Raw genomic sequence first — 23,234 nt, forward strand, 5'->3', positions numbered from 1 at the left:
TTCTATCAGCTTGAATTCTGGAAGAAGGAAATAAAGATAGCTGACATGAAAATTCTTCTTCTCTTTGCCATTTGGATTCTCACCAGGCTGGAGCTAGGAACCAAAAGCTGAGATTCCCCAGGGTTAGCCCTAAAAGACGTTCAATGCTGACCGATTACTACATCTGTCACCTGTGTGTGTGTGTATGTATGTATGTATGTATATATGTATGTATGTATATATGTATATATACACACACACACACACACACAAATCAAGTACAGTCTATAGTTCCAAAAGGTGACAGATGTAGTAATCGGTCAGCATTGAACGTCTTTTAGGGCTAACCCTGGGGAATCGATCATAAGCCGGTTCGTTTATAAGCCGACCCCCCCCCCCAAGATGGATAAGTAAAAATGGAAATGATTTATAACCCGTTCATAAGCCGACCCTATGATTCAGGGGTCAGCAAACTTTTGCTCCTGGGCCATCAGGATAAGCTGCTGGTGGGCCAAGACGGTTTGTTCACCTCAATCGTCTGCAGGCACAAAGGTAAACCTAAGTAAACAAAGTGTCCCAATGTGCCAGCTGCTTACCCTGATGGGCGGGACAGCAACTGGTGAGGAATTTTTTGGGGGGGGAGAAACTGGGAGTCAGGGGAGTAACCCCGTGACCACCCCCCACATGACACCACCCTAGCCCAGGACCCCCCCCCCCACTCTCCCCATCCCATCCCTTCCCACCTTATCTGGGGAGGGCCAGGGGAGGATGTCTCTGGCCTGGCTGGAGCTGCTCCGGCAACCTGGGCAGGGCGGCGCGGCCGCAGCCTGCTCCGGTGGGCCGGGCAGGGCAGCGCGGCCGCAGCATTCTCCGGTGGCATGGCCGCAGACCACTCTGGGGGACAAGGCTGAGCAGCACAGCTGCACCTTGCCAGTGCCTCCCCAGCCTCCCCAGCCAGGCTGGGGCTAGGAGCTAGGAGCCCCAGCTGGGGCGCTCCTAGCAGCCCAGAGGAGATCAGACCCACTTCAATCTCCATGAACCTCCCCCAGCTGGAGGAAGTTCCACAGCTGCTGCCTTCAGAGCCCAGCTCTGAAGATGGTGCAGAAGTGAGTGTGGCAATCCCATAACCTCCCCACCCCTCCCAACAGTTCTCTCTCTCTCACACTCACTCACACACACACACACACACACACACACACACACACACACACACACCATGGCCTCCTTTTGGATTGGGACCCCCACAATTACAACATACCACCAGTTTGGGTTATCTGCCCTGCTTTTTGATAGTCTACCCTGAGGTTGGCACTCATGGTGGTGAACCACGCCGTACAGCGTGACAACTGGATGAAAAACTATAGGGTGTATTATGCTGCGGGTCAGACAAGATGATCTAATGGTCCCTTCTGGCCTTAAACCCTATGAATTATTAGATTCTTGCAGCATGGAGGACAAAGAGTAGCACTGTATGTGTGAGAGGCAACCTCCCTCATTAAAAAGCTTTTCACAATCTCTTGTAATGGGAGATTGTTAGGGGATTATAAAGTGAGAAGAGCTGAGAGGAATTGTTGAGGCAAGAATGTTTGATGGGAACATTTTCTGCAGAGATCAAAGCTTTTTTAAAAAGGAAATGAAAGAGAAGTTACACAATGTAGCAATGGAGCTTGTTGGTTCTATGGTACAGAATAGTTTAGCAATTTAAACAGCAGGCTGGAAATATTCAGGCTCCCTGGAGCCAGGGTTACAAATGTAGGAGGGCTGGCTAATTCTTTCTTTCTTCCTCAAAATAGCTAAATTGAGTCCCATGTTACTCGGATTTTCCAGAAAAGAGCTTAAAAATTTACCCCTAGCTGATTTTAGTGGACTTTCAGTAGCCTGTGGTGCAGTTTGTAAGAGCAGGAGTTTGCGCCAATGGCATCATATAAGATTTCCTTTCCATGAACTATTATGCAAAGTAAATAATAAGATATGATCTGTCCATCCCCTGAAGAGTTTAGTCTGAGACATGATGCAGTGTGAGTAACAAGCTATGATTTTGGGGGGATAAACAAGTTGGTCAAAGGAAGGACAAGGGTTATGGTAATAACAGTTTGGTTACTGTGCTTTGGTATATACACGTCTTGATCCATTTAAATTCCAGATAATTAATTTACAAGTTCTGTTTCATTTCCCCCCCTCTATTTATTAATTTTTTTTTAAAGGAAAAATCTGGGGGCTGAAAAATAGCATTCTTGTAATGTTAATGATAGGAAAAGCAGAATCAAGGTTGAAAGTTCAGCCTTAACTGCTCCTTGTGCAAGAAAAACAAGTATTTTGGACCTTTTAAACCATGATGTTTAAATGTATAATTACTATGCAAATCTCCATTTTTATGTTAAGTTTTGAGTGTGTTTTACAGTGTGACATTAACCTATGTTTGTGCATTTCATTTTAATTCAAAGCAGGAAAGTCACCTTCCATACTACTTAAACTCTGTGGTGGAGACTGCAGTGAGGGGAAAGGAATGGGCAGAACAGCTTTGCAATTGGGCTTCTGAACCTACCCATGTACTTCAGAGATTGTTATTTATAAGTTTGCCTTATGTGTTATATTTTTCTAAAGAATTATCAGTACTAGTAGTATTACTGTAGTGCATAGGCGCCCTAGGCATGGACCGGTACCCCATTTGCTGGGCATTGTGCAAACATAGAACAAAAGGATGGTGACAGTAATTCTTGTATTGCCCTGGCAAGAATATAATTCAGCAATGCGGGAGTTTCTCTCACTTGTTAATTTATATCAAGAGAAATTTGAAGGAGTTCTATAAGGGCTTTAAGAGCAGTGTTTAAAATGTACAATGCTAATTTAACTTGCTCCCGGCAGAAAGTAGTCTTCTCTAATGAGGAAAAAAAAGACAAAGATGAAACACAGGTTATTTTAAAATCTACTATCCCTCTGTGGAGTCACAGGGACTGTTACTAAAATAGATATGTGGCTTGGCAAGTATAGAGCTACTGAAGTCTGGATTTTTATTCCCCTGTCTTTTCCCTAAATGCTATTCCTATTTATACATTGCTCCAATTCTGCAGTAATAGGCAGTTTTAACAGTGAGAGTTGAGAATTGGGTGATATCACATGGCTGAACATTATCTTAATGTGAATCTTTCATCTTTCAGGGTATTATTGCTGCCTTTTTTCACTTGTAACTTTTTATGTAAAACTTTAAAAGAATCCCAAATCTAAGTAAGAATTTGGAGTCACTTGGCTATCAAATTCAAATTTGCTTTGTTAAAATGTATACTATACTTTATTTGAATAAACCAGTTGGCACTATGTGACATCTGGTAAAATAGTTTTTCAGAAATAGTTTGGGGGTTTTATTTTGTTGTTACAATAGAACCTTAATGAGATTCCCAGCTGTAGAAATTCATGTAGATTTGGATCACAATAGGTGTCACAGGATTTGAATTTGTAAATCGTGCCATGACAAAATGTTTTTCTTCTACTTCAGATACACCATCCCAGACTGATGTCACACTCTCCTTTTCTCCTGTTGATCAGGCAATCAGCAGGCCATTTAGAAAATAAACTTGTTACTGGCACCAAGATCCTTAGAAATGGGGCTCAACAATTGAACCCAACTGATGTGTCTATTGTGGATTTTGTTTCTAATTGGAAAATATTAAACCCTTTATGTGGACCATAGCTGGATTATTTTACTGAACTGTATGTCCAGCCCTACTTGGAACTTTCCCCCATGAGTTGCCAATATACACTCTGCCTCTTTGTAGCACAGCACATGTCCCAGAATGGTAACACGCTGCAACTGTCAGTCACAGAGTACATCTGTTCTTCACTAAATTTCCAGCTTTTTCAGATGAGACAGAAATGGGGGCTCAAATTAATCATGACATTAGACTATTCCGCCATAAACTGCTAGAAAAGGGCACTTCAGGAAACTGTGAGCTGACCTGAAAAGAGTCCTTCCCCACTAAGACCTCTACAGAATCTAAACATATTGGCAGGAAATAGCAAGATAAGATTGAACAACTAGGGAAAAAAAATCAAGTTAGTACATTTGTGGAAAAATAATCTGAAGCACGGAAACTTAATGGGAGAAAAATACTTAGGTATTACTGCTTTCTAAGCAGCAGAGTGGACAGCTATTTGTAATATTTTGCAACGGCAAAAAATTCTATACTTTAAAATTAGGGTACATTGTCTTGTCACCCAACAGTCTAAGCCAGAGGTTCTCAAACTGGGGGTCAGGACCCCTCAGAGGGTTGCGAGGTTATTACATGGGGGGGTTGTGAGCTGCCAGCCACCCCAAACCCTGCTTTGCCTCCAGCATCTATAATGGTACTAAATGTACAAAAAAGTGTTTTTAATTTATAAGGGGAGGGGGGTCTCACTCAGAGGCTTTCTATGTGAAAGGGGTCACTAGTACAAAAGTTTGAGAACCACTGGTCTAAGCAAAGTCCCTCCATGTGGCATTAGTGAGACTTCACCTAGAATACTTTATATAGTTCTCGACAATGCAGTGCTATCCATCTATCTAAGTTCTAATATTGTTATTGATCATCATAGTTCCTCCAAATTCCAGAAAAGTGTTGTCTTTATTAGAGGGAATTTTAGGGTGGATCAAGAAATATGATTAAAAGACTAGATTGGTTTATTTAAGAGGGAAGACATATGCTGTGGATGATTGGGGAATATAGTTGATAACTAAGTATTTGAAGGGTGTAAACACTGGGGAGGGAGAACAATTAAATAGCATATGGGAATATAAGTAGGACTAATGGAATGAAGTCAAACAAAAAAAAATGTTGACTGAATATCAGGCAGAATTTCCTACCAGTGAGGGCGCTTAGACTTTGTAATTGTCTCCCAAGGTAAGTGTTGACATACGTTTCCTTTGAATCATCTAAAGCCATGCTGGAGAAGACAGCTGAGAATATATTTTAGTTGAACACTCCTGCTTTGGCATAAGGATGTCCAGCTCTAATTTATGTGGTTGTCTAGTCTATCAGGTTTTTTGTTTTTGTTTTTTCCTAATTGAAGCTATTTCATGAAATACATTCTAATCTACGTGTAGATTGTATTCTCTTCAAGTCAGGGACTGTCTTCATCTGTGTTTGGAAATCACTCAGTACACTATAGACTGCACTGCATTCAAAGTAGTCATAATCAATATAAATATAATTAAGAAGGCTAAAAAAGAATTTGAAGAACAGTTAGCCAAAGACTCATAAAGTAATAGCAATTTTTTTAAAGTACATCAGAAGCAAGAAGCCTTCTAAACAACCAGTGGGGCCACTGGACAATTGAGACGCTAAAGGAGCACTCAAGGAGGATAAGGCCATTGCAGAGAAACTAAATGAATTCTTTGCATCAGTCTTCATAGCTGAGGATGTGAGGGAGATTCGCAAACCTGAGCCATTCTTTTTATTTGACAAATATGAGGAACTGTCCCAGATTGAGGGGTCATTAGAGGAGGTTTTGGAACAAATTGGTAAACTAAACAGTAATAAGTCACCAAGACCAGATGGTATTCACCCAAGAGTTCTGAAGGAACTCAAATGTGAAATTGCAGAACTACTAACTATAGTCTGTAATCTATCATTTAAATCAGCTTCTGTACCAAATGACTGGAGGATAGCTAATGTGATTCCAATTTTTAAGAAGGGCTCCAGAGGTGATCCCAGCAATTGGTTGAAACTAAAGAACAAAATTGTCAGACACGTACAGGAACATAATTTGTTGGGGAAGAGTCAACATGGTTTTTGTAAAGGGAAATCATTCCTCACCAATCTTCTTAGAATTCTTTGAGGGGGGTCAACAAGCATGTGGACAAGGGGGATCCAATGAATATAGTATACTTAGATTTTCAGAAAGCCTTTGACAAGGTCCCTCACCGAAGGCTCTTAAGCAAAGTAAGCTGTCATGGGATAAGTGGGAAGGTCCTCTCATGGATTGGTAACTGGTTAAAAGATAGGAAACAATAGGTAGGAATAAATGGTCAGTTTTCAGAATGGAGAGAGGTAAATAATGGTGTCCCCCATGAGTCTATACTGGGGCCAATCTTATTCAACATATTCATAAATGATCGGGAAAAGGGGGTAAACAGTGAGGTGGCAAAATTTGCAGATGATACAAAACGACTCAAGATAGTTAAGTCCCAAGCAAGCTACGAAGAGCTACAAAAGGATCTCACAAAACTGGGTGACTGGGCAACAAAATGGCAGATGAAATTCAGTGTTGATAAATGCAAAGTAATGCACATTAGAAAATATCATCCCAATGATACATATAAAATGATGGGGTCTAAATTAGCTGTTACCACTCAAAGAGATCTTGGAGTCATTGTGGATAGTTCTCTGAAAACATCCACACAATGTGCAGCGGCAGTCAAAAAAAACCAAACAGAATGTTGGGAATCATGAAAGAGATAGATAATAAGACAGAAAATATCATATTGCCTCTATATAAATCCATGGTATGCCCACATCTTGAATACTGTGTGCAAATGTGGTCACCCCATCTCAAAAAAACTATTACCCAGGATGGGCAGGGATGGTGTCCCTAGCCTCTGTTTGCCAGAAGCAGGGAATGGGTGACAGAGAATGGATCACTTGATGATTACCTGTTCTGTTCATTCCCTCTGGGGCATTTGGCACTGGCCATTGTCGGAAGACAGGATACTGGGCTAGATTGGCCTTTGGTTTGACCCAGTGTGGCCGTTCTTATCTGAAATTAAAATTTCAAATGCGATTTCTGCTTAGCATTTTAATGTTCAAGCTTGACTACTGGTTTCCTAAGTAAGGGTTATGCCTACTTTAAATGTATTTAGTTACAACAGGGTTTATCAGTTATGCTAAATATCACAACCATTTCAGATTCAAATATTACTTATTTTAAAGTTTGTGTTTAAAATAATTTGATTGCTAAATACGCACATTAAGGAAACATTTCATTTTGCTTTCTAATATCAAAATTTGCTTTGTGTTTTAACTTTTGGTGACACCAATCTTTAAGTTTGACACCTGTCACTAATCATTTTAAAGAAATTTTTTTTTTTCCACTGTGCACTGAAGAAATCTACTTTCATGTAATATCCAGCTTGTTAACTGGATAAATGAATTGGCAAGCAGGTGATATACAGGAGAAAAATTGTTTTGGAGAAAGGTTACATAGAAGAAATCAGGAGAATAAAAAAAAGTGAAAAAATATGTAAAAATATAAAAGGATTATCAAGAAGAGAAACGTATTGAATTACAATGGGAAAATGTGTGGAATATTTAGATTTAAAGGGGAAATTATATTTCTGTAGATAAGACATTAAAAATTAAAGTTTTCTTTTCAAAATGTTTTTAAAATGCTACTGCTTGTGAAAGGTGCAAACTGGATACCACTGGAAACTGAAGTCTTCTGTTTATATGTAGAAGGAGTACAGCAGTGGACGTACAAGCTTCCCTGCACTCCTGATTAAGTGCTTGGACCCTGTCCTGGGAGAGAGCACTTCTCAGAATGAGAGAATATGCTTTCTGTGCCAATTTCATCCTTAGCTTCTGGGCAGAGGTTGCCAATAAGGAAGCCAGATTTCGGTTCTTTAAGCGTTTGTGTACATGGATCCAACTCTTAATGCATGTGCACATGAGATAGGAATCTTTTGGCCAGCAGTGTCCATTGGAGTTGTGCCTGTGCCCTGAATGTTCTTGCTCCTTCCCCACAAATCTGAGGGCAGAAAGGATTGGAGTGAACCCAACCGTTGCTCAGTTTCTTCTTGCTGCCCGTGGCAACAAGAACCCTTGTTGTGTGTGCCTGCTTCGCTGAAACCAAGTTATAATTAGTGATTAGATAGTGGTGGTGTTAGGTAAATACATGATTCTTAGGGCTTCTACACACTAGCACTTATTTTGGTATAACTTAAATCGCTCAGGGGTCTGAAAAAGCCACCCCACAAGCTACGTAAGTTACATCGACCTAAGCACCAGTGTGGACAATGCTATGTTGACAGGAGAAGCGCTCCATAGAGCATCTGCAGTAGCAGTGCTAGAGGAGTGCAGCTACATCAGTACGGCTGTGCCACTGTAGCGATTCTAGTGTAGACTAGCCCCTTAGTTTGCCTTTTGGCTTTAGCAAAAAAAAAAAAAAAGGTTTTGCTATTTTTTACTAATTTTTCTGAGTCCCCTACACTGCGACTGGGACTCAAGCAATTGTTACGGAAGCTAAATTTCCAGGGTTAAAGACATGCTCCTCTTATGCTTCTATGCAACTTAGTGATGTGCATTTTAAGTGCCTGTTTTATGTAGGTAAAGAGTATATCCATAATCATTTCTCCACCTGCCAGTCTTTCCAAGCAGACTCAGAAGACTAGGGATGCCTTCTAAAGCGGGGGTTCTCAAACTGGGGGTTGGGGCCTCTCAGAGGGTCATGAGACTATTACATGGGGGGTCATGAGCTGTCAGCCTCCACTACAAACACCACTTTGCATCCAGCATTTATAATGGTGTTAAATATATAAAGTGTTTTTAATTTGGGGGAGGGGGTGTCACACGCAGAGGCTTGCTATGTGAAAGGGGTCACCACTGCAAAGGTTTGAGAATCACTGTTCTAAAGTTATTTCTTCTGAAGCGCATCATGAACGCCTTTTTGGACAGGAAGAAGGAGGATACAGCTAAGGCTTAGTCCTCCCTTCAGTCCCTCTTAGGTAGGGACCCAGTAAGTTGTGATTCCACCTTGGCCTCCAGGGTTGAAACATGTGAGACTCCAGTTACTGACTTCAGTCCATTATTGACTTCTTCAGGAAGAGGTTAGGAAGGCGTCTCACTCTAGAGATAAGATGAGATATAGGTCTCCCTGTTCAAGACCCTCGGAACTCAGATATAGTTCAACATGTAAGATTTGTCTCAAGCTCCACAGCTGAAGATCAGCCAATGGCCTAAAATGTGACTCTCTGGACCTTTGATAAGAAAAGAGTGTATGCAGTATTGACTAGATCTGCTATGTGCCGTTCTATGGCACTGACTCTGGCACCAGCTTTTTCACTACCCAACACTACAGGCCGTTTTAGTCCCTGTGTGGCACCAAGTGACCTGCCTGTGGGCCTGGACCAAAATCCCCATTGTTGGCTTGTACAATGCCAACAGTGCTAACTAGTCTTCAGTCACCAAAAGCACAGCACCATGTACAGCAGTTGCGGAAGTAGATTGTACCTCTACCCAATTAGAAGTGATGAGGGAGTGGTCTAGCACAGTAGAAAGTGTAGCCCCATCACTGGAGGATGTGTATTCTTTTTCATCTTCTCCACTGGGAGACATGATAGAGACTTCTCTTGTGTTCATCCCCCTTACCCTCTAGGGGCATCACACTGGGGGCTTGGGTCTCACAAAGAACAGGGCCCCTTGTATCTTCTGTGCATCAGTCCAGTAATAAATATATGCTATGGGTCATGGTGCTACTGGGCACCCTGGGATAGGCAGCCATGTGTCCACAATCCATCATCTTCTGCCCCCCTTTTAGGGCAAAACACCTTTCCCATAAGAATTAGGAGGCTCAACAGGCAGAAATTGAGAAGGAATTGATCCTGGCAGCTATTTCATCACCCCTTCATCCCTACTCCCAAAGAGGCAGTCATTCCCTCCATGCCTTGTGCAACAGATGATTTTAAGGTGTTCAAAGACCCTTGACATCCCCAGCAGTAAGTCAAGAGAAGTCCCACAAGCCACTAGAGATTGTGCTCCCTTCCATGCCTGGTAGATTTGCCAAGTTTATTAATGACAGATTGTTAGAACTGCAAAAGATTTGTGGCAGACTCCTTTCAGTACCTGCCATTTCCAAGAAGGTGGATAGATGGTACCAAGTTCCTCTCAAAGGGTTCAAGGGCTTTTATTTGTATTCCGTTCCAGGCTCACTACTTGTTGTGGCTGTTCAGGAAAGATCCAAACAGCAAGGGCCCCCTAAAAACAAAAGGAAAAGAACCCTAAAACTGGATCTATTGGCAGAAAAATTTGCTCCTCTCCTGATATCCAGATATGCATTTCCAACTACTAGGTGTTTCTGGCAAAATATCACTTTCTGCACTGGGATGTGATTGTCTCTGTCCATGGAAACACTTCTGCAGGAGCACATGGAAGAATTAAAATTCATCATGCTAGAGGGTTTGCTAATAGCTAGAAATTCCCTGCTGCTTTAGATGCATCTTACACAACTGTATGCACCAGGGCCATATTGGTGGTGATGCAAAGGTCCTCCTATATGTGGTTTATTTTGTAAAAGGATTCTTAAAAATAGGTGGGTGAGGCTTAAATTGTTGCTGCTGGAAAAGTCCATGAAGCCTTCCATTTCTGACTCAGAGAAACCTGGAGTAGATCATTCTCACTCTGCTTTGGCACCGGCTAACTGTGGCTCAGCTTCCAGCTCCCACACTGCCTCCTCGCACAAACCCCGCTCCTGTACTGACTCAGTAATTTCTGAGAGAGGAAGAAAAGAGTACCACTCTGGTGGACGATCAAAGTATAGGTCATTCTCCCCAACCCTGAGCAAGGGACTTAAACGTTCTCAGGCTTCATCCACCAAGGGTCACAGCTCAAGGTCCTATTCTTGTACACCAGCATCAAAGAGCAAAGTATCATTGATAGATCCTTTAATCAACAAAGCCCACACCATTTCGGTGCAATGCCGATACTGGACACATCAGCACCACCTTTAACATCCACCACTTCACCCCTGATACCTTCACAGTATCAATGGACATTAAAGTACTGAATGTCTCAGCACCACATATTCAAAGCCTTTCACTATTCATATCTATCCATAGCTCCAGTACCGGAGTCTCCTCTATGGGAATGCTTAAGAGATTTGATCTCCAAGCTGCTGTGGGGAAAGCTAAATGTTATACGCTTAATGGGGTAAGAGCATCATCATATTATCGTAACAGGACACAGTCATTCAGGGTACGTCTACACTACGGGATTATTCCGAATTTACATAAACCGGTTTAGCAAAACAGATTGTATAAAATCGATTGCGCACGGCCACACTAAACACATTAAATCGGTGGTGTGCGTCCACGGTCCGAGGCTAGCGTCGATTTCTGGAGCGTTGCACTGTGGGTAGCTATCCCGTAGCTATCCCATAGTTCCCGCAGCCTCCCCCGCCCCTTGGAATTTCCGGGTTGAGATCCCAGTGCCTGATGGGGCAAAAATCATTGTCGCAGGTGGTTCTGGGTACAGCATCACCCCTCCCTCCCTGAAAGCAGCAGACAACCGTTTCGCGCCTTTTTTGCTTGGTGAACTGTGCAGACGCCATAGCACAGCAAGCATGGACCCTGCTCAGCTCAATACCGCAATCGTGGATGTTTTAAACACCTCGCGCACTCTCGTGCAGTATATGTTTAACCAGGACCTTCAAACCGAGGCGAGGAGGAGGCGGATACGGCAGCGCGGCGATGACAGTGATGAGAACATAGACACAGAATTCTCTCAAACCACGGGCCCCTGCGCTTTGGAGATCCTGATGGTAATGGGGCAGATTCTATCCATTGAACGCCGATTTTTGGGCCCGGGAAACAAGCACTAACTGGTGGGACCGCATTGTGTTGCAGGTGTGGGACGATTCCCAGTGGCTGCGAAACTTTCGCATGCGTAAGGGCACTTTCATGGAACTTTGTGACTTGCTTGCCCCTGCCCTGAAACGCCATAATACCAAGATGAGAGCAGCCCTCACAGTAGAGAAGCGAGTGGCGATAGCCCTGTGGAAGCTTGCAACGCCAGACAGCTACCGGTCAGTCGGGAATCAATTTGGAGTTGGAAAATCTACTGTGGGGGCTGCTGTGATGCAAGTAGCCAAAGCAATCACTAAGCTGCTGCTACGAAAGGTTGTGACTCTGGGAAACGTGCAGGCCATAGTGGATGGCTTTGCTGCACTGGGATTCCCTAACGGTGGGGGGGCGATAGATGGAACCCATATCCCTATCTTGGCACCGGAGCGCCAGGGCACCCAGTATGTAAACCGGAAGGGGTACTTTTCAATGGTGCTGCAAGCACTGGTGGATCACAAGGGACGTTTCACCAACATCCACGTGGGATGGCCAGGGAGGGTTCATGACGCTCGCGTATTCAGAAGCACTACTCTGTTTAAACGGCTGCAGCAAGGGAATTACTTCCCAGACCAGAAAATAACAGTTGGGGATGTTGAAATGCCTGTCGTTATCCTGGGGGACCCAGCCTACCCCTTGATGCCATGGCTCATGAAGCCATACACAGGCAGCCTGGACAGTGGTCAGGATCTGTTCAATTACAGGCTGAGCAAGTGCAGAATGGTGGTGGAATGTGCATTTGGCCGTTTAAAGGCGCGCTGGCGCACATTACTGACTCGCTCAGACCTCAGCCAAACCAATGTCCCCTATGTTGTTGCTGCTTGCTGTATTCTCGACAATTTCTGTGAGAGTAAGGGGGAGACCTTTATGGCGGGGTGGGAGGCTGAGGCAAATCACCTGGCCGCTGATTACGCGCAGCCAGACACCAGGGAGATTAGAAGAGCACACCAGGAAGCGGTGCGCATCAGAGAAGCTTTGAAAACGAGCTTCATCAATGGCCAGGGTATAGTGTGACTGCTGTGTTTGTTGATGAACACCCACCCCCCCTTGATTGACTCATTCCCTGTTAGCAACTCACCCTCCCCCTTCGAGTACAGCTTACTTATGCAAATAAAGTCACTCTCGTTTAAAAATCATGAATTCTTTATTAATTCATTATAAAAAGAGGGAGAGAAGTAAGGGTGTGGTTTGGGAGGAGGATAGGAGGGATGGAGAAGGCCATTAAAAAAATTTCACAGTAATGACAGCCTTCTGGTTGGGCTGTCCACGGGGGTGGAGTGCGCGGGTGCACGGAGCCTCCCCCCACGGGTTCTTACATGTCTGGGTGAGGAGGATGTGGAACATGGTGAGGGTTGAGGGTGGTTATACAGGGGCTGCAGCGGCACTCTGTGATCCTGCTGCCGTTCCTGAAGCTCCACCAGACGCCGGAGCATGTCAGTTTGATCACGCAGCAGCCCCAGAGTTGCATCCCGCCACCGCTGATCTTCCTGCCGCCACCTCTCATCTGGGGTGTCCCTCCTGTCCTCACGTTCACTGGCATCTTTCCTGTAATTTGATACCACGTCCTTCCACTCATTCAGATGAGCTCTTTCATTGTGTGTAACTTCCATAATATCCGAGAACATTTCATCTCGCGTCTTCTTTTTCCTCCGCCTTATCTGTGCTAGCCTTTGGGATGGAGGAGGGACGCTTGAAAAATTTGCAGCTGCATGAGGGAGAGAAATATTTAAAAAGATACATTTTACAGAACAATGGTTATACTCTTTCACAGTGAACAGCACTATTCACCTTACATAGCACATGTGATTTCCCTACAAGGTCGCATTTTTCATCTTAATACTGAGTGCCTGCAGCTCTGGAGTTACAGATCTCACAGACACAGGTCCGGGCATCAGAATTCAGCTTGCATGCGGCCATGGTAAGCCACTGTCTTTCGGCGTCTGTAGTGATTTACCCCTCCCCCCAACGCATGGCTAATACCACGCTAGCTCTCTGCTAATCAACACCCTTCCCACTCCCCACCCCCCTCTGCATGGCTGGTAGCTTGGGGAAGCCCCGCTGACCAAACACAAAAAAGATCATCGGCATTTCACTCCTCCCCTCCCCCCGCTTGGCTACGTGCAGGAAAGGATTTTTTTTTAAGCTGCTGCAGTCCACGAACCCAGTAGGAAAATGGCCATCCCTCTTACTTAAATTCCTGATTTTTAACCAGGTTATCCTGAACGATATCACTTTGCTGAGGATAACACAGCGAGATAAAGAACGGATGCTTCTTGAATGCCAGCAATCACCGGGACCATACGCTGCTATGCTTTGCCATGCAATGATACCTGATTACTTGCTACATGCATGGCGTGGTAAAGTGTCCTACCATGGTGGGCGGAACAAGGCTGCCTTGCCCAGAAACCTTCTGCAAAGGCTTCTGGAGTACCTACAGGAGCGCTTCATCGAGATGTCCCTGGAGGATTTCCTCTCAATCCCCGGACATGTTAACAAACTTTTCTAAGTAACTATACTGTCTGCGAATGCATCCCAAGTCCTCAGGGCAAATCAATCATTAAAAAATGCTTGCTTAAAAAAAAATGTTTGCTATTTGCAAAGGTACACTCACCAGAGGTCCCTTCCATGGCGTCATTGTCTGGGATTGTTGCTTGGGAGGGCTGGGAGGAGGGTAATTCCGTCAGGGTGATAAAAAGCTCCTGGCTGCTGGGGCTCACGGAGTGCTGTGTGCTTTCTGCTAGGTTGTCCTCCTCTTCTTCATCTTCATCTTCCCCGTCTGCATAATCCTCAGCCATGGCAGAGATTACAACCCCCACCTCAGAATCCACGGTCAGGGGTGGGGTACTTGTGGCGCAGCCCCCTAAAATTGCATGCAGCTCAGCATAGAAGCGGCATGTTTTTCGACCTGCCCCGGACCTTCCGTTTGCTTCTTTGGTTTTCTGGTAGGCTTGTCTGAGCTCCTTAACTTTCACTCTGCACTGCACTGAGTCCCTGCTGTGGCCTTTATCCGTCATAGCCTTAGAAATTCTTTCAAATACTTTTTCATTTCGTCTTTTGGAACGTAGTTCTGTTAGCACTGAATCCTCTCCCCATATAGCGATCAGATCCAGTACCTCCCGTGCAGTCCATGCTGGGGCTCTTTTTCGATTCTCAGGAGACTGCATTGTTACCTGTGCAGATGAGCTGTGCGTGGTCACCTGTGCTGATGAGCTCTCCACGCTGGGGAAGCAGGAAATGAATTTCAAAAGTTCGCGGGGCTTTTCCTGTCTACCTGGCCAGTGCATCCGAGTTCAGAATGCTGTCCAGAGCGGTCAGTGGTGCACTGTGGGATACCGCCCGGAGGCCAATACCGTCGATTTGCGGCCACACTAACCCTATTCCGATATGTTAATCCCGATATTAGTGCTACTCCTCTCATCGGGGAGGAGTACAGAAACCGATTTAAAGAGCCATTAAAATTGATATAAGGTGCCTCCTAGTGTGGATGGGTGTGGTGTTAAATCGGTTTTACGCTCCTAAAACCGGTTTAAACGCCTAGTGTAGACCAGGCTTCAGTAACGCACGTGGAATGTTCATGCCTTGTTGATAGCATTACGGGTCAGGCAGTATCCTTACGAGATTATCAAAATAGGTTTCCAACCTTATAAGAGCATGTTACAAGTTAACAAGATTAGATCCACCCACCACGTTAGAGCTTATTCTACTAGAGCACAGACAGTCTCAGCTGCATGTTTGAAGAATGTCCCTATTTTTGAAATTGTAGGGCAGCTACACTGAGCTCTGTCCAGACTTTTACAGGGCACTATTCTTTAATGGAGGCTTCCAGATTGGAAACCAGTTTTGGTAAGGCTGTCTCTACAGTCATTGTTTTAGTAGGATGCCTAGCACTCATCTCCAAGCCAACAGGTAACTGCGTGGTAGTTCCAAGAGTGGGATCCATGTGGACAGATACTTGAAGAAAGAATGGTTACTTACATTAACTGTCATTCTCTAAGACATGTTGTCCACATAGATCCCATGATGTGCCCTCCTTCCCTGATACTTTAGAGTCATACTCTTCTGGGATTCTATATTGGTGAAATTACTGAGGGACTATTGGGCCCAGTCTGCCCTTAATGCCCCTAGGTGAGGGCATGCAAGGATAGCTAGAATTCAGACTTGGCCCCAGTGGACACTGCTAGCCAAAATAATCCTATCTCATGCACGTGGGGTGCATGCAGACTAAGAGTGGTATCCACATGGAGAACACATCTTGAAGAATCACAGTTACTGTAAGCTAAGTAACCAATGCTTTATTGAAGCAGTTATGCTGGTCAGTCTTGTGAGGTGAGCACCTATCCACCTCAAACTTGCATCAGCAACTCATTTCATATAGACCACTGAACTATAATTTGATGGTACTGAACTAGGGGTCTATATTTTATTACCAGTCTAAACAACTAGCAAGTCCAAATTTGGACAGAACAATGGTCTGTTTTTCATAAAACTTTGATTTTACCATTGGGATAAAAATGAAAATGTTTAGCCTTTTTTTAGACTTCGTGTACTGTGGACAGATAAACCAGTATGCCAATTCTGCAGTCTGTTTTATTGAACTACACCTATAGGATTAGCTCTTTTTAGTGGATTTTTTTGGTTTGTTTGTTTGTTTTGGTTTTTTTAGCAGAGTATTTTAACCACCAATGAGCAGAGTTAATCTACTTTTGTAGATAATAGCACCAATATCTGAACTGCCATATTGCTTAGGATGTCATGCTATGTGTATTGTATCACGAGTCAAAGAACAAGCCTTTTTAGTGTGCTCTAAAAGGTTCAAACTAGGAAGTGACATTTTGTAGTATCTGCTGGGGCATTAGCAGAGAATTCTGTACCCACTAAAACTATTGCTAGTGCATAGAAAATATATATGGGTGGGAAAAGAGCTCTTGAGTTTTGGAATTGACTTTACTAAGTATTTCTGTCAGGGAAACCAATGTTAGGATAAGACTGTTATCAATTTAAACTGAAAGTATGGTTTTACAAAACTCTAACTTTGAATATAAACCTTAATATGAATAGAAGTGTTTCCTTGTATTAAATTTCAGTGCAGTGGTGTTTTTAAACTTCTAAACATTTTTTGAATTCTTGTGAACCCAAAGGACATCATAGTAACCATAGAGTTAGAAGGAACCGCAAGGGTCATCTAGTCAAACCCTTTGCCAAGATGCAGGATTTGTTGTGTCTAAAAAGCCATCCAACACAGATGACTATCCAACCTCCTTTTGAAAAGCTTCCATGACATGATTTTAGAACACTAATGGAATGTTATTGATTTGTGTTCTTAAGAACCAGAAAAAATGAAACTGACAAGAAAATTGAAGTTAAACTAAGTGGTAAATTTTTTCATAGTCTAGACTGAATGAAATTCCATATGTAAAGTATTCAGCTTTACTTGTCTAAAGATGTGTGTCTGCACTCTTCCCCCCCCCCGCCCCCGATCCCTTGTCAGCAAGTCTCAGAGCCCAGGTCAACGGACTCAGGCTCACACTATGGAACTAAAAATAGCAGTGTAGATGTTCCCCGCACAGGTTGGAGCCAGGACTCTGAAACACTCCCCTTTGCCAGGCTTCAGAGCCCCGGCTTCAACCTGTGTGGGAACATCTGGACTGTTATTTTCAGCCTCATAGTGTGAGCCCAAGTCAGTTGACCTGGACTGTGACGCCCGTTGTCACAGGTGAATTTGCTGATTTTGTTTTTCATTGTAGCTGTACCCTTCGTGACACTACAGTATATTGTTTTTTACTTTTTGTGTTTGTCTTAACAGTTCTTTGACTTTTTTTTTTAAAAAAGCAAACTTCCATCATTTGACCAGTCATAAGAATCACTACTGCAAAACTAATCGTAGAATTATAATTTGTATCATGTGTTTGATTGTGGCATATTTGTTTTTTAGCAAGCACAGAAAACCATAGAATCATTGAATTGTAGGAGTGGAAGGGACCATCTAGTCCAGCCCCCTGCACTCATGGTAGGACTAAGTATTATCTAGACAGGGGTGACCAACCTGTGGCTCCGGAGCCACTTGCAGCTCTTCAGAAGTTAATATGTGGCTCCTTGTATTGGCACCGACCCCAGGGATGGAGCTACAGGCACCAACTTTCCAATGTGCTGGGGAGGGGGCAGGGGGAGTGCTCGCTGCTCAACCCCTGGCTCTGCCACAGGACATGCTCCCACTCCACCCCTTCCCACCCCCTCCCTTGAGCCTGCCATGCCCTTGCTCCCAAGCCCCCTGCATGCCACGAAACAGCTGATCAGGAGGTGCAGGGAGGGAGTGGGACGTGCTGATCAGCAGGGCTGCCAGTGTGCAGGAGGTGCTGGGAGTGGAGGTGGATGTGCTGATGTGGGGCTGATGACACATTACTATGTCCAACCTAAACTGCCCTTGCTGCAATTTAAGCCCATTGCTTCTTGTCCTATTCTCGGAGGTTAAGGGGAACATTTTTTCTCCCTCCTCCTTGTAACAACCTTTTATGTACTTGAAAGCTGTTATCATGGACCCCCTCAGTTTTCTTTTCTTCAGACTAAACAAACCCAGTTTTTTCAACCTTCTTTCAGAGGTCATGTTTTCTAGACCTTTAATCATTTTTGTTGCTCTTCTCTGGACTTTCTCCAATTTATCCACATCTTTCCTGAAATGTGGCATGCTGGCTGCCACACATAATAAGACAGAGTCCCTTCCCCAAAATTGTTACTGTCTAAATAGGCAAGTTGAACAATAATATGCAGGTAACCTGTTGCAGTTGATGTTAGCCATACATCTTATCAGTTACATGATATTTTTATTTTAAACCATCCTCCCTTTTCCCAAAAGGCAGGTGCCCCAGCCTTTTGCATCTCCAGAAATATGACCACCTATCAACCTGCCCACCTCAGAGCCAATTAGATATTGCCCGTATTGTAGGCCTGACTTGACATGGGTGAGGCCTCATTTCTTAGGAGACTGGATTAGGGAAGTGAATGAATCAGTAGGCTAGGAACAGAATGTCTGTACTAGCTAAAATAAGGGGAAACACCCAGGAAACCATTTACAATGGACAAGAAAACAGTAGATAAGATAGGCCTGGAACGTAAGATAAGGTAAAGGATAAGTCGTTGATCGTGCGTGCTGTGTAGAAACCAATCCCTGTGACCAAGCCAATCTCCAAATGTCTAGTGTGATGTACAGTAAATGCAGTGTAATGTTTAAATGTATATAAAGGCAGAGATTTGCTGTGTAACTTTGGATATTGATGTGCCCTATGCCCACCCTCTACCCTTAATTCTGATTAACACAGTGCAGCTTTGCTGTATGCCAAATAAAGGAGCCTGAGCGATGAGACTAGAGTCAAACTAAGTTCTCGGAGAACTAAGTGGAAGAAGTCTTAGGGGAACCCCAACACATTTTAGTACAATTAGCTTAAGATGGTCTTTGGTAGTTTCTGCTGTTCTATACCCTCTGGCTTCCCATGGAAGGTTAGGGAGTGGATGTTTATGGGGATAGTGTGAAAGGTCTGCATGGGTTCATCTGACTCTAGTCTCTACTGGCCCCTGCACAAATATGGGGGGAGTGGAGGCAGCCTTCTCCACTGGCTCCCTTGGAGTAAGAGCACCCATTTTTGTTGGCTTCTGCTGTCCTTTCCACCCACCCTCTATGTATATGAGAGGAGGGGGAAGATTGCTCCTTCCTCTGGAATTTATGCTGTTCTTTCCCATGTCCCTAGGAATGCTCATTTTATACTGATTTTGCTTGCAATTTTTAATAGTTTTATCATAGTCATAAGGATTATACCATTCATTTCCTGTATAGATTCCCTTTGCAATGTACATAGCTTTGTACTCCATTTAGTGTATTTCAATTCCAAAGATAAGCAAAAATCCCCACTTTAAATATCAGGATTTTTTCTAAATTGCTTTCCTGATTTAGCATAGGCAAGCAGCGTCGTCTAGTGGACTGTGCATGGAGTTGAACCTCCTAATTCTTAGCCCAGTGACTTACTGTGGACACATCACTTAACCACTCTGTCCTAGTTTTCCCATCTGTGTAATATTTGAAGAGTCATGGAAAACTGAATCATAGATTCTAGGGGTGAAAAGACCTGTTAGATCATCCAGTCTGTCTACCTGCCAATGCAAGATTGTTTCCTATTGTAAATTTACTAGTGTGTTTTCAAGCTGGTTTTAAATATGCTGACTTGTGATAGAGCTTCTTCCAGTGCCTCTGGGCGATAATTTTAGAAGTTAATAGATCTCACCATCAAGAGGTGTTTTTCCTAACGTTCATATCAAATGTATTTTCCCTTTCTTAATTTCATCCCATTACTCTTGGTTATACTTTACTTTGCTGCAGCTGTTACTCATTAATTATTGTAAAGCGCACATGTTTTACACAACACTTAATGACATAGATAAAACACATTCCATGCTTAAAGAACTAACGAGCTAAATAAGATGGACGCAGGACAACGTTGTGAGAGAAGAAAACGTGCATGGATTATTAATGATAAAGGAGTAGGAACTGCTAGAAAGGTGAGTTTAAGGAGGGATTTCAGAAAGTAGGATGAGAATGGCTAGCAGATGAGGACAGGAAGACTAGGTGTGGGAGCAGCATGATAAGATGTACAAAACTGAAAGTAGGAAAAAGTGACAGAGTGTAAAGCAGAAGGACTGGGATGCTCATTGGAAAGTAAGCAGGGGAAAATGAGGACCATCTCTCCTTAATGTTCACATTTTTAAGCTATTTATAGATGATCGTGTCATCACATGGCAAGGTGTGCATATATTGCACTTAATCTTTGAACGTAAATCAACCGCTCTAGACCACTAATTGCTCTGGTTGTTATGAACTTCTTCCCTAGAATTTTTCTTCTGAGGTGTCCATATTTGAACGCTGTGGGTACAACACGGACACAAGGATCTGCTATCTCTCTGTTGCGCAACACAGTGCCTCTGCATATATAGCCCAAAGTTGCACTGGTCTCTTTGCTGCCATATCACACTGCAAACACCGGACTAATTTACTCGTCTTTGTTATGTTTAAGTTGCTTCCCAGCTTTCTGCCTATTTGAATATCGATTTTATGAATTATTTTCTTCAAACATTAGCACCACCCATAACAAAGCAGGGCCTGGTGATGGGTAGGCCTGAGCCTAACTGCTGATTTCTTCCTTTACCAGTCTTATATGACTATGCACTATATGACTTGCATTATAATTTTTAAAACTATAGATATGTAGGAAGTCACTTGGTCCTCATGTAATCTAGTAACATAAACTCTGTTTTAAAATGAATATATGGCAAACAATCTATAATGTAATTTATTTTCTTCAGTACCCATAAAAAAAACAAAAAACCAAGCCAATATCAACTCTAAAACAGCTATTGAATATGTACCGTTGCTAAGATTAATAAGGATTTTAATATTATTTTGAATACATACAACTGTCCTAATTGTGGTCACAGTTAGTTTAAAATTTGCTTCTCTAAAGATGCCTGCTGTGCAGGATTCTCCCTTCCGGCGTGAGAATCCTGCATAGATGATAGCTTCAGAGAAGTGGAATTACAGGTAAGTAATTTTCCCTTTCAACCTCAATTACAGGGCTGTAATCAAATCTATATATTTACACTGGAAAGATTTCAGAGTCTCTGGTAAATGGGCATTACTAAACCTCCCATGGTCTATTTTAAGTGACAAATTCAGGCAATTGAGTGTTTCTAAAAATAAGATCTGATCCTGAAGACTGTACTCACTCAAAACTCCCACTGGCTTTAGTATAACCAGGTACTGTTGTGATGGCTATGATATAAATAGATTAGGAAGAATCTGGTTTTAAATATGTAAGGCAACATTTTGCAAGTAAATTCAGTAAAATTTTACCTGTAAGTGTACATAAATACTGGTGTCTATGCCATCTTTGAAGAACTGATCCTATTCTCCTTTAAATTAGTAGGAATAATCAAAGTTTACTAAACCTTTCTCCGATTCACCTTCTTCATGAACATTATTATAAAGTACTATTATTACACATGTCTAAGAAGAGTAAACATTTTTCTTCCACAGGAAATGAAACCGGATCAAGTAACCAAACTTGCTCTTGGAGGAGAGATTAATTTTGAGCAAGTCTGCAAAAAGGTATGACTTTTTTATCTTAGAATGATCATTAGGACACATGCAAGTGTGGGTATATGTATGCATGTGCATATTGTGTGTATGTATATTGATTTTTTTAATTAAAGGAATATACCGATCCACTAGGGCATGTGTGTATGTATTTAAAAGAGCAATTTAGCAGGAATGGCTTGTTATTAGGGCTGGTAAGGCTAATACCCATCAGTAGCAGGCAACCGCATCATTGGCCTATATAACATCTATATCAGGGTGTCATGGCCTGCCTAATATATTTGTGACCCACATGACCTACTCGTGGACAATGTATGTTTTCATTTTTTTATACAGTAAATTTCCAACCACTTTGGCTGCAGAGAGAAATGTCCAAATGTGAACAGGGTATAACTGATGTCATGGTGTCTGCAGACAGCCTGAATAATGACTGAGTGGTGAACTCCCTGTCCCCTATTAATCTCATTGATGTATCACCTTGATAGCCTTATAATTAATTGTCAACATTAACTATTCCATTGTTGATGTTTTTAGCAAATCAGAAGTATATGAGGGTAGTAATAAGTTGTTCTGTTGGAAAGGAAATTCAGAGGGTGGATGCACAGACAAGATAATGGGAGAAAAATGGAGAAGGAAGAGTAACAAAGGGCAGGAATAAGAGAGTCTTAAAGGGGAGCATATTTTCCCGCTGAGTAATACTGAATGTTACAAGAAGGCATTGAATCAATAATAAATAGATACAATTTTATTATATATATTTATTTTTATGAAATTTTATATTGCATGTTCTTCTTTTGATCTCTGACATCAGTGGACTCTCCACTGAGGATTATGTGGAGTATGAAGTCTGGAATTTATATCTGAGGCTAACATGGAATTCAGCCATTTATGAATGGGCTTGACATCCCTGGGCTACTATACTGCATGCAGGGTGTAGAGGAGTCTGAAACAGCTGAAGTTTCTCAAGCCCCAGGAGCAGGCCCACTGACAGTGGGGGGCAAAGGGGACAATTGCCCAGGGGCCCGGGTGATTTAAAAAGGCCTTGGGCCCGCTGCTGGCAGCGCAGCAGAGCTAAGGTAGGCTTCCTGCTCGCCCTCACTGCTGCTCCCGGAAGTGGCTAGAATGGCCCTACGGCCCCTGGGCGGGGGGGTCTCCACACTGCCCTGCCCCAGCACTGACTCCATAGCTCCCATTGGCAGGGAACTGTGACTAATGGGAGCTGCGGGGGCGGTGCCTGCGGCCAGCGGTGTGCGGAGACCCACTTGTCCCCCACCTCAGAGCTGCTGCCAGAGGGGTGTGCCAGTCGCTTTCGGGAGCCGCCCAAGGTGAGTGCTGAACCCCTGACCCCCTCCTGTACCCCTGCCCCAGGCTAGAGCCCACACCCAAACTCCCTCCCAGAGTCCACACTCCCTCCCGCACCCCAACTCCCTGCCCCGGCCTGGTGAAAATGAGTGATGGTGGAGGAGAGCGAGCGACAGAGGGTGGGGGGACGGAGTGAGCAGCGGATGGGGCCCAGAATTGCTGTCGGTTGGCCTGCCC

At 43.4% G+C, this 23,234-nt stretch overlaps 1 protein-coding gene across 2 annotated transcripts in view; it reads left to right on the forward strand.

Annotated features, from left to right (window-relative positions):
• SRFBP1 (serum response factor binding protein 1) overlaps positions 1–23,234 on the forward strand; it is a 127,913-nt gene that overhangs the window by 76,507 nt on the left and 28,172 nt on the right. For both annotated transcript variants that reach the window (XM_045022131.1, XM_045022130.1), the window contains exon 4: positions 21,636–21,707. In XM_045022131.1, coding sequence (XP_044878066.1) covers positions 21,636–21,707 — 72 coding nt within the window. The remainder of the gene's footprint in view (positions 1–21,635; positions 21,708–23,234) is intronic.

The sequence above is a fragment of the Mauremys mutica genome, chromosome 6 (assembly GCF_020497125.1).
Source record: "Mauremys mutica isolate MM-2020 ecotype Southern chromosome 6, ASM2049712v1, whole genome shotgun sequence".
Classification (NCBI taxonomy): domain Eukaryota; kingdom Metazoa; phylum Chordata; order Testudines; family Geoemydidae; genus Mauremys; species Mauremys mutica.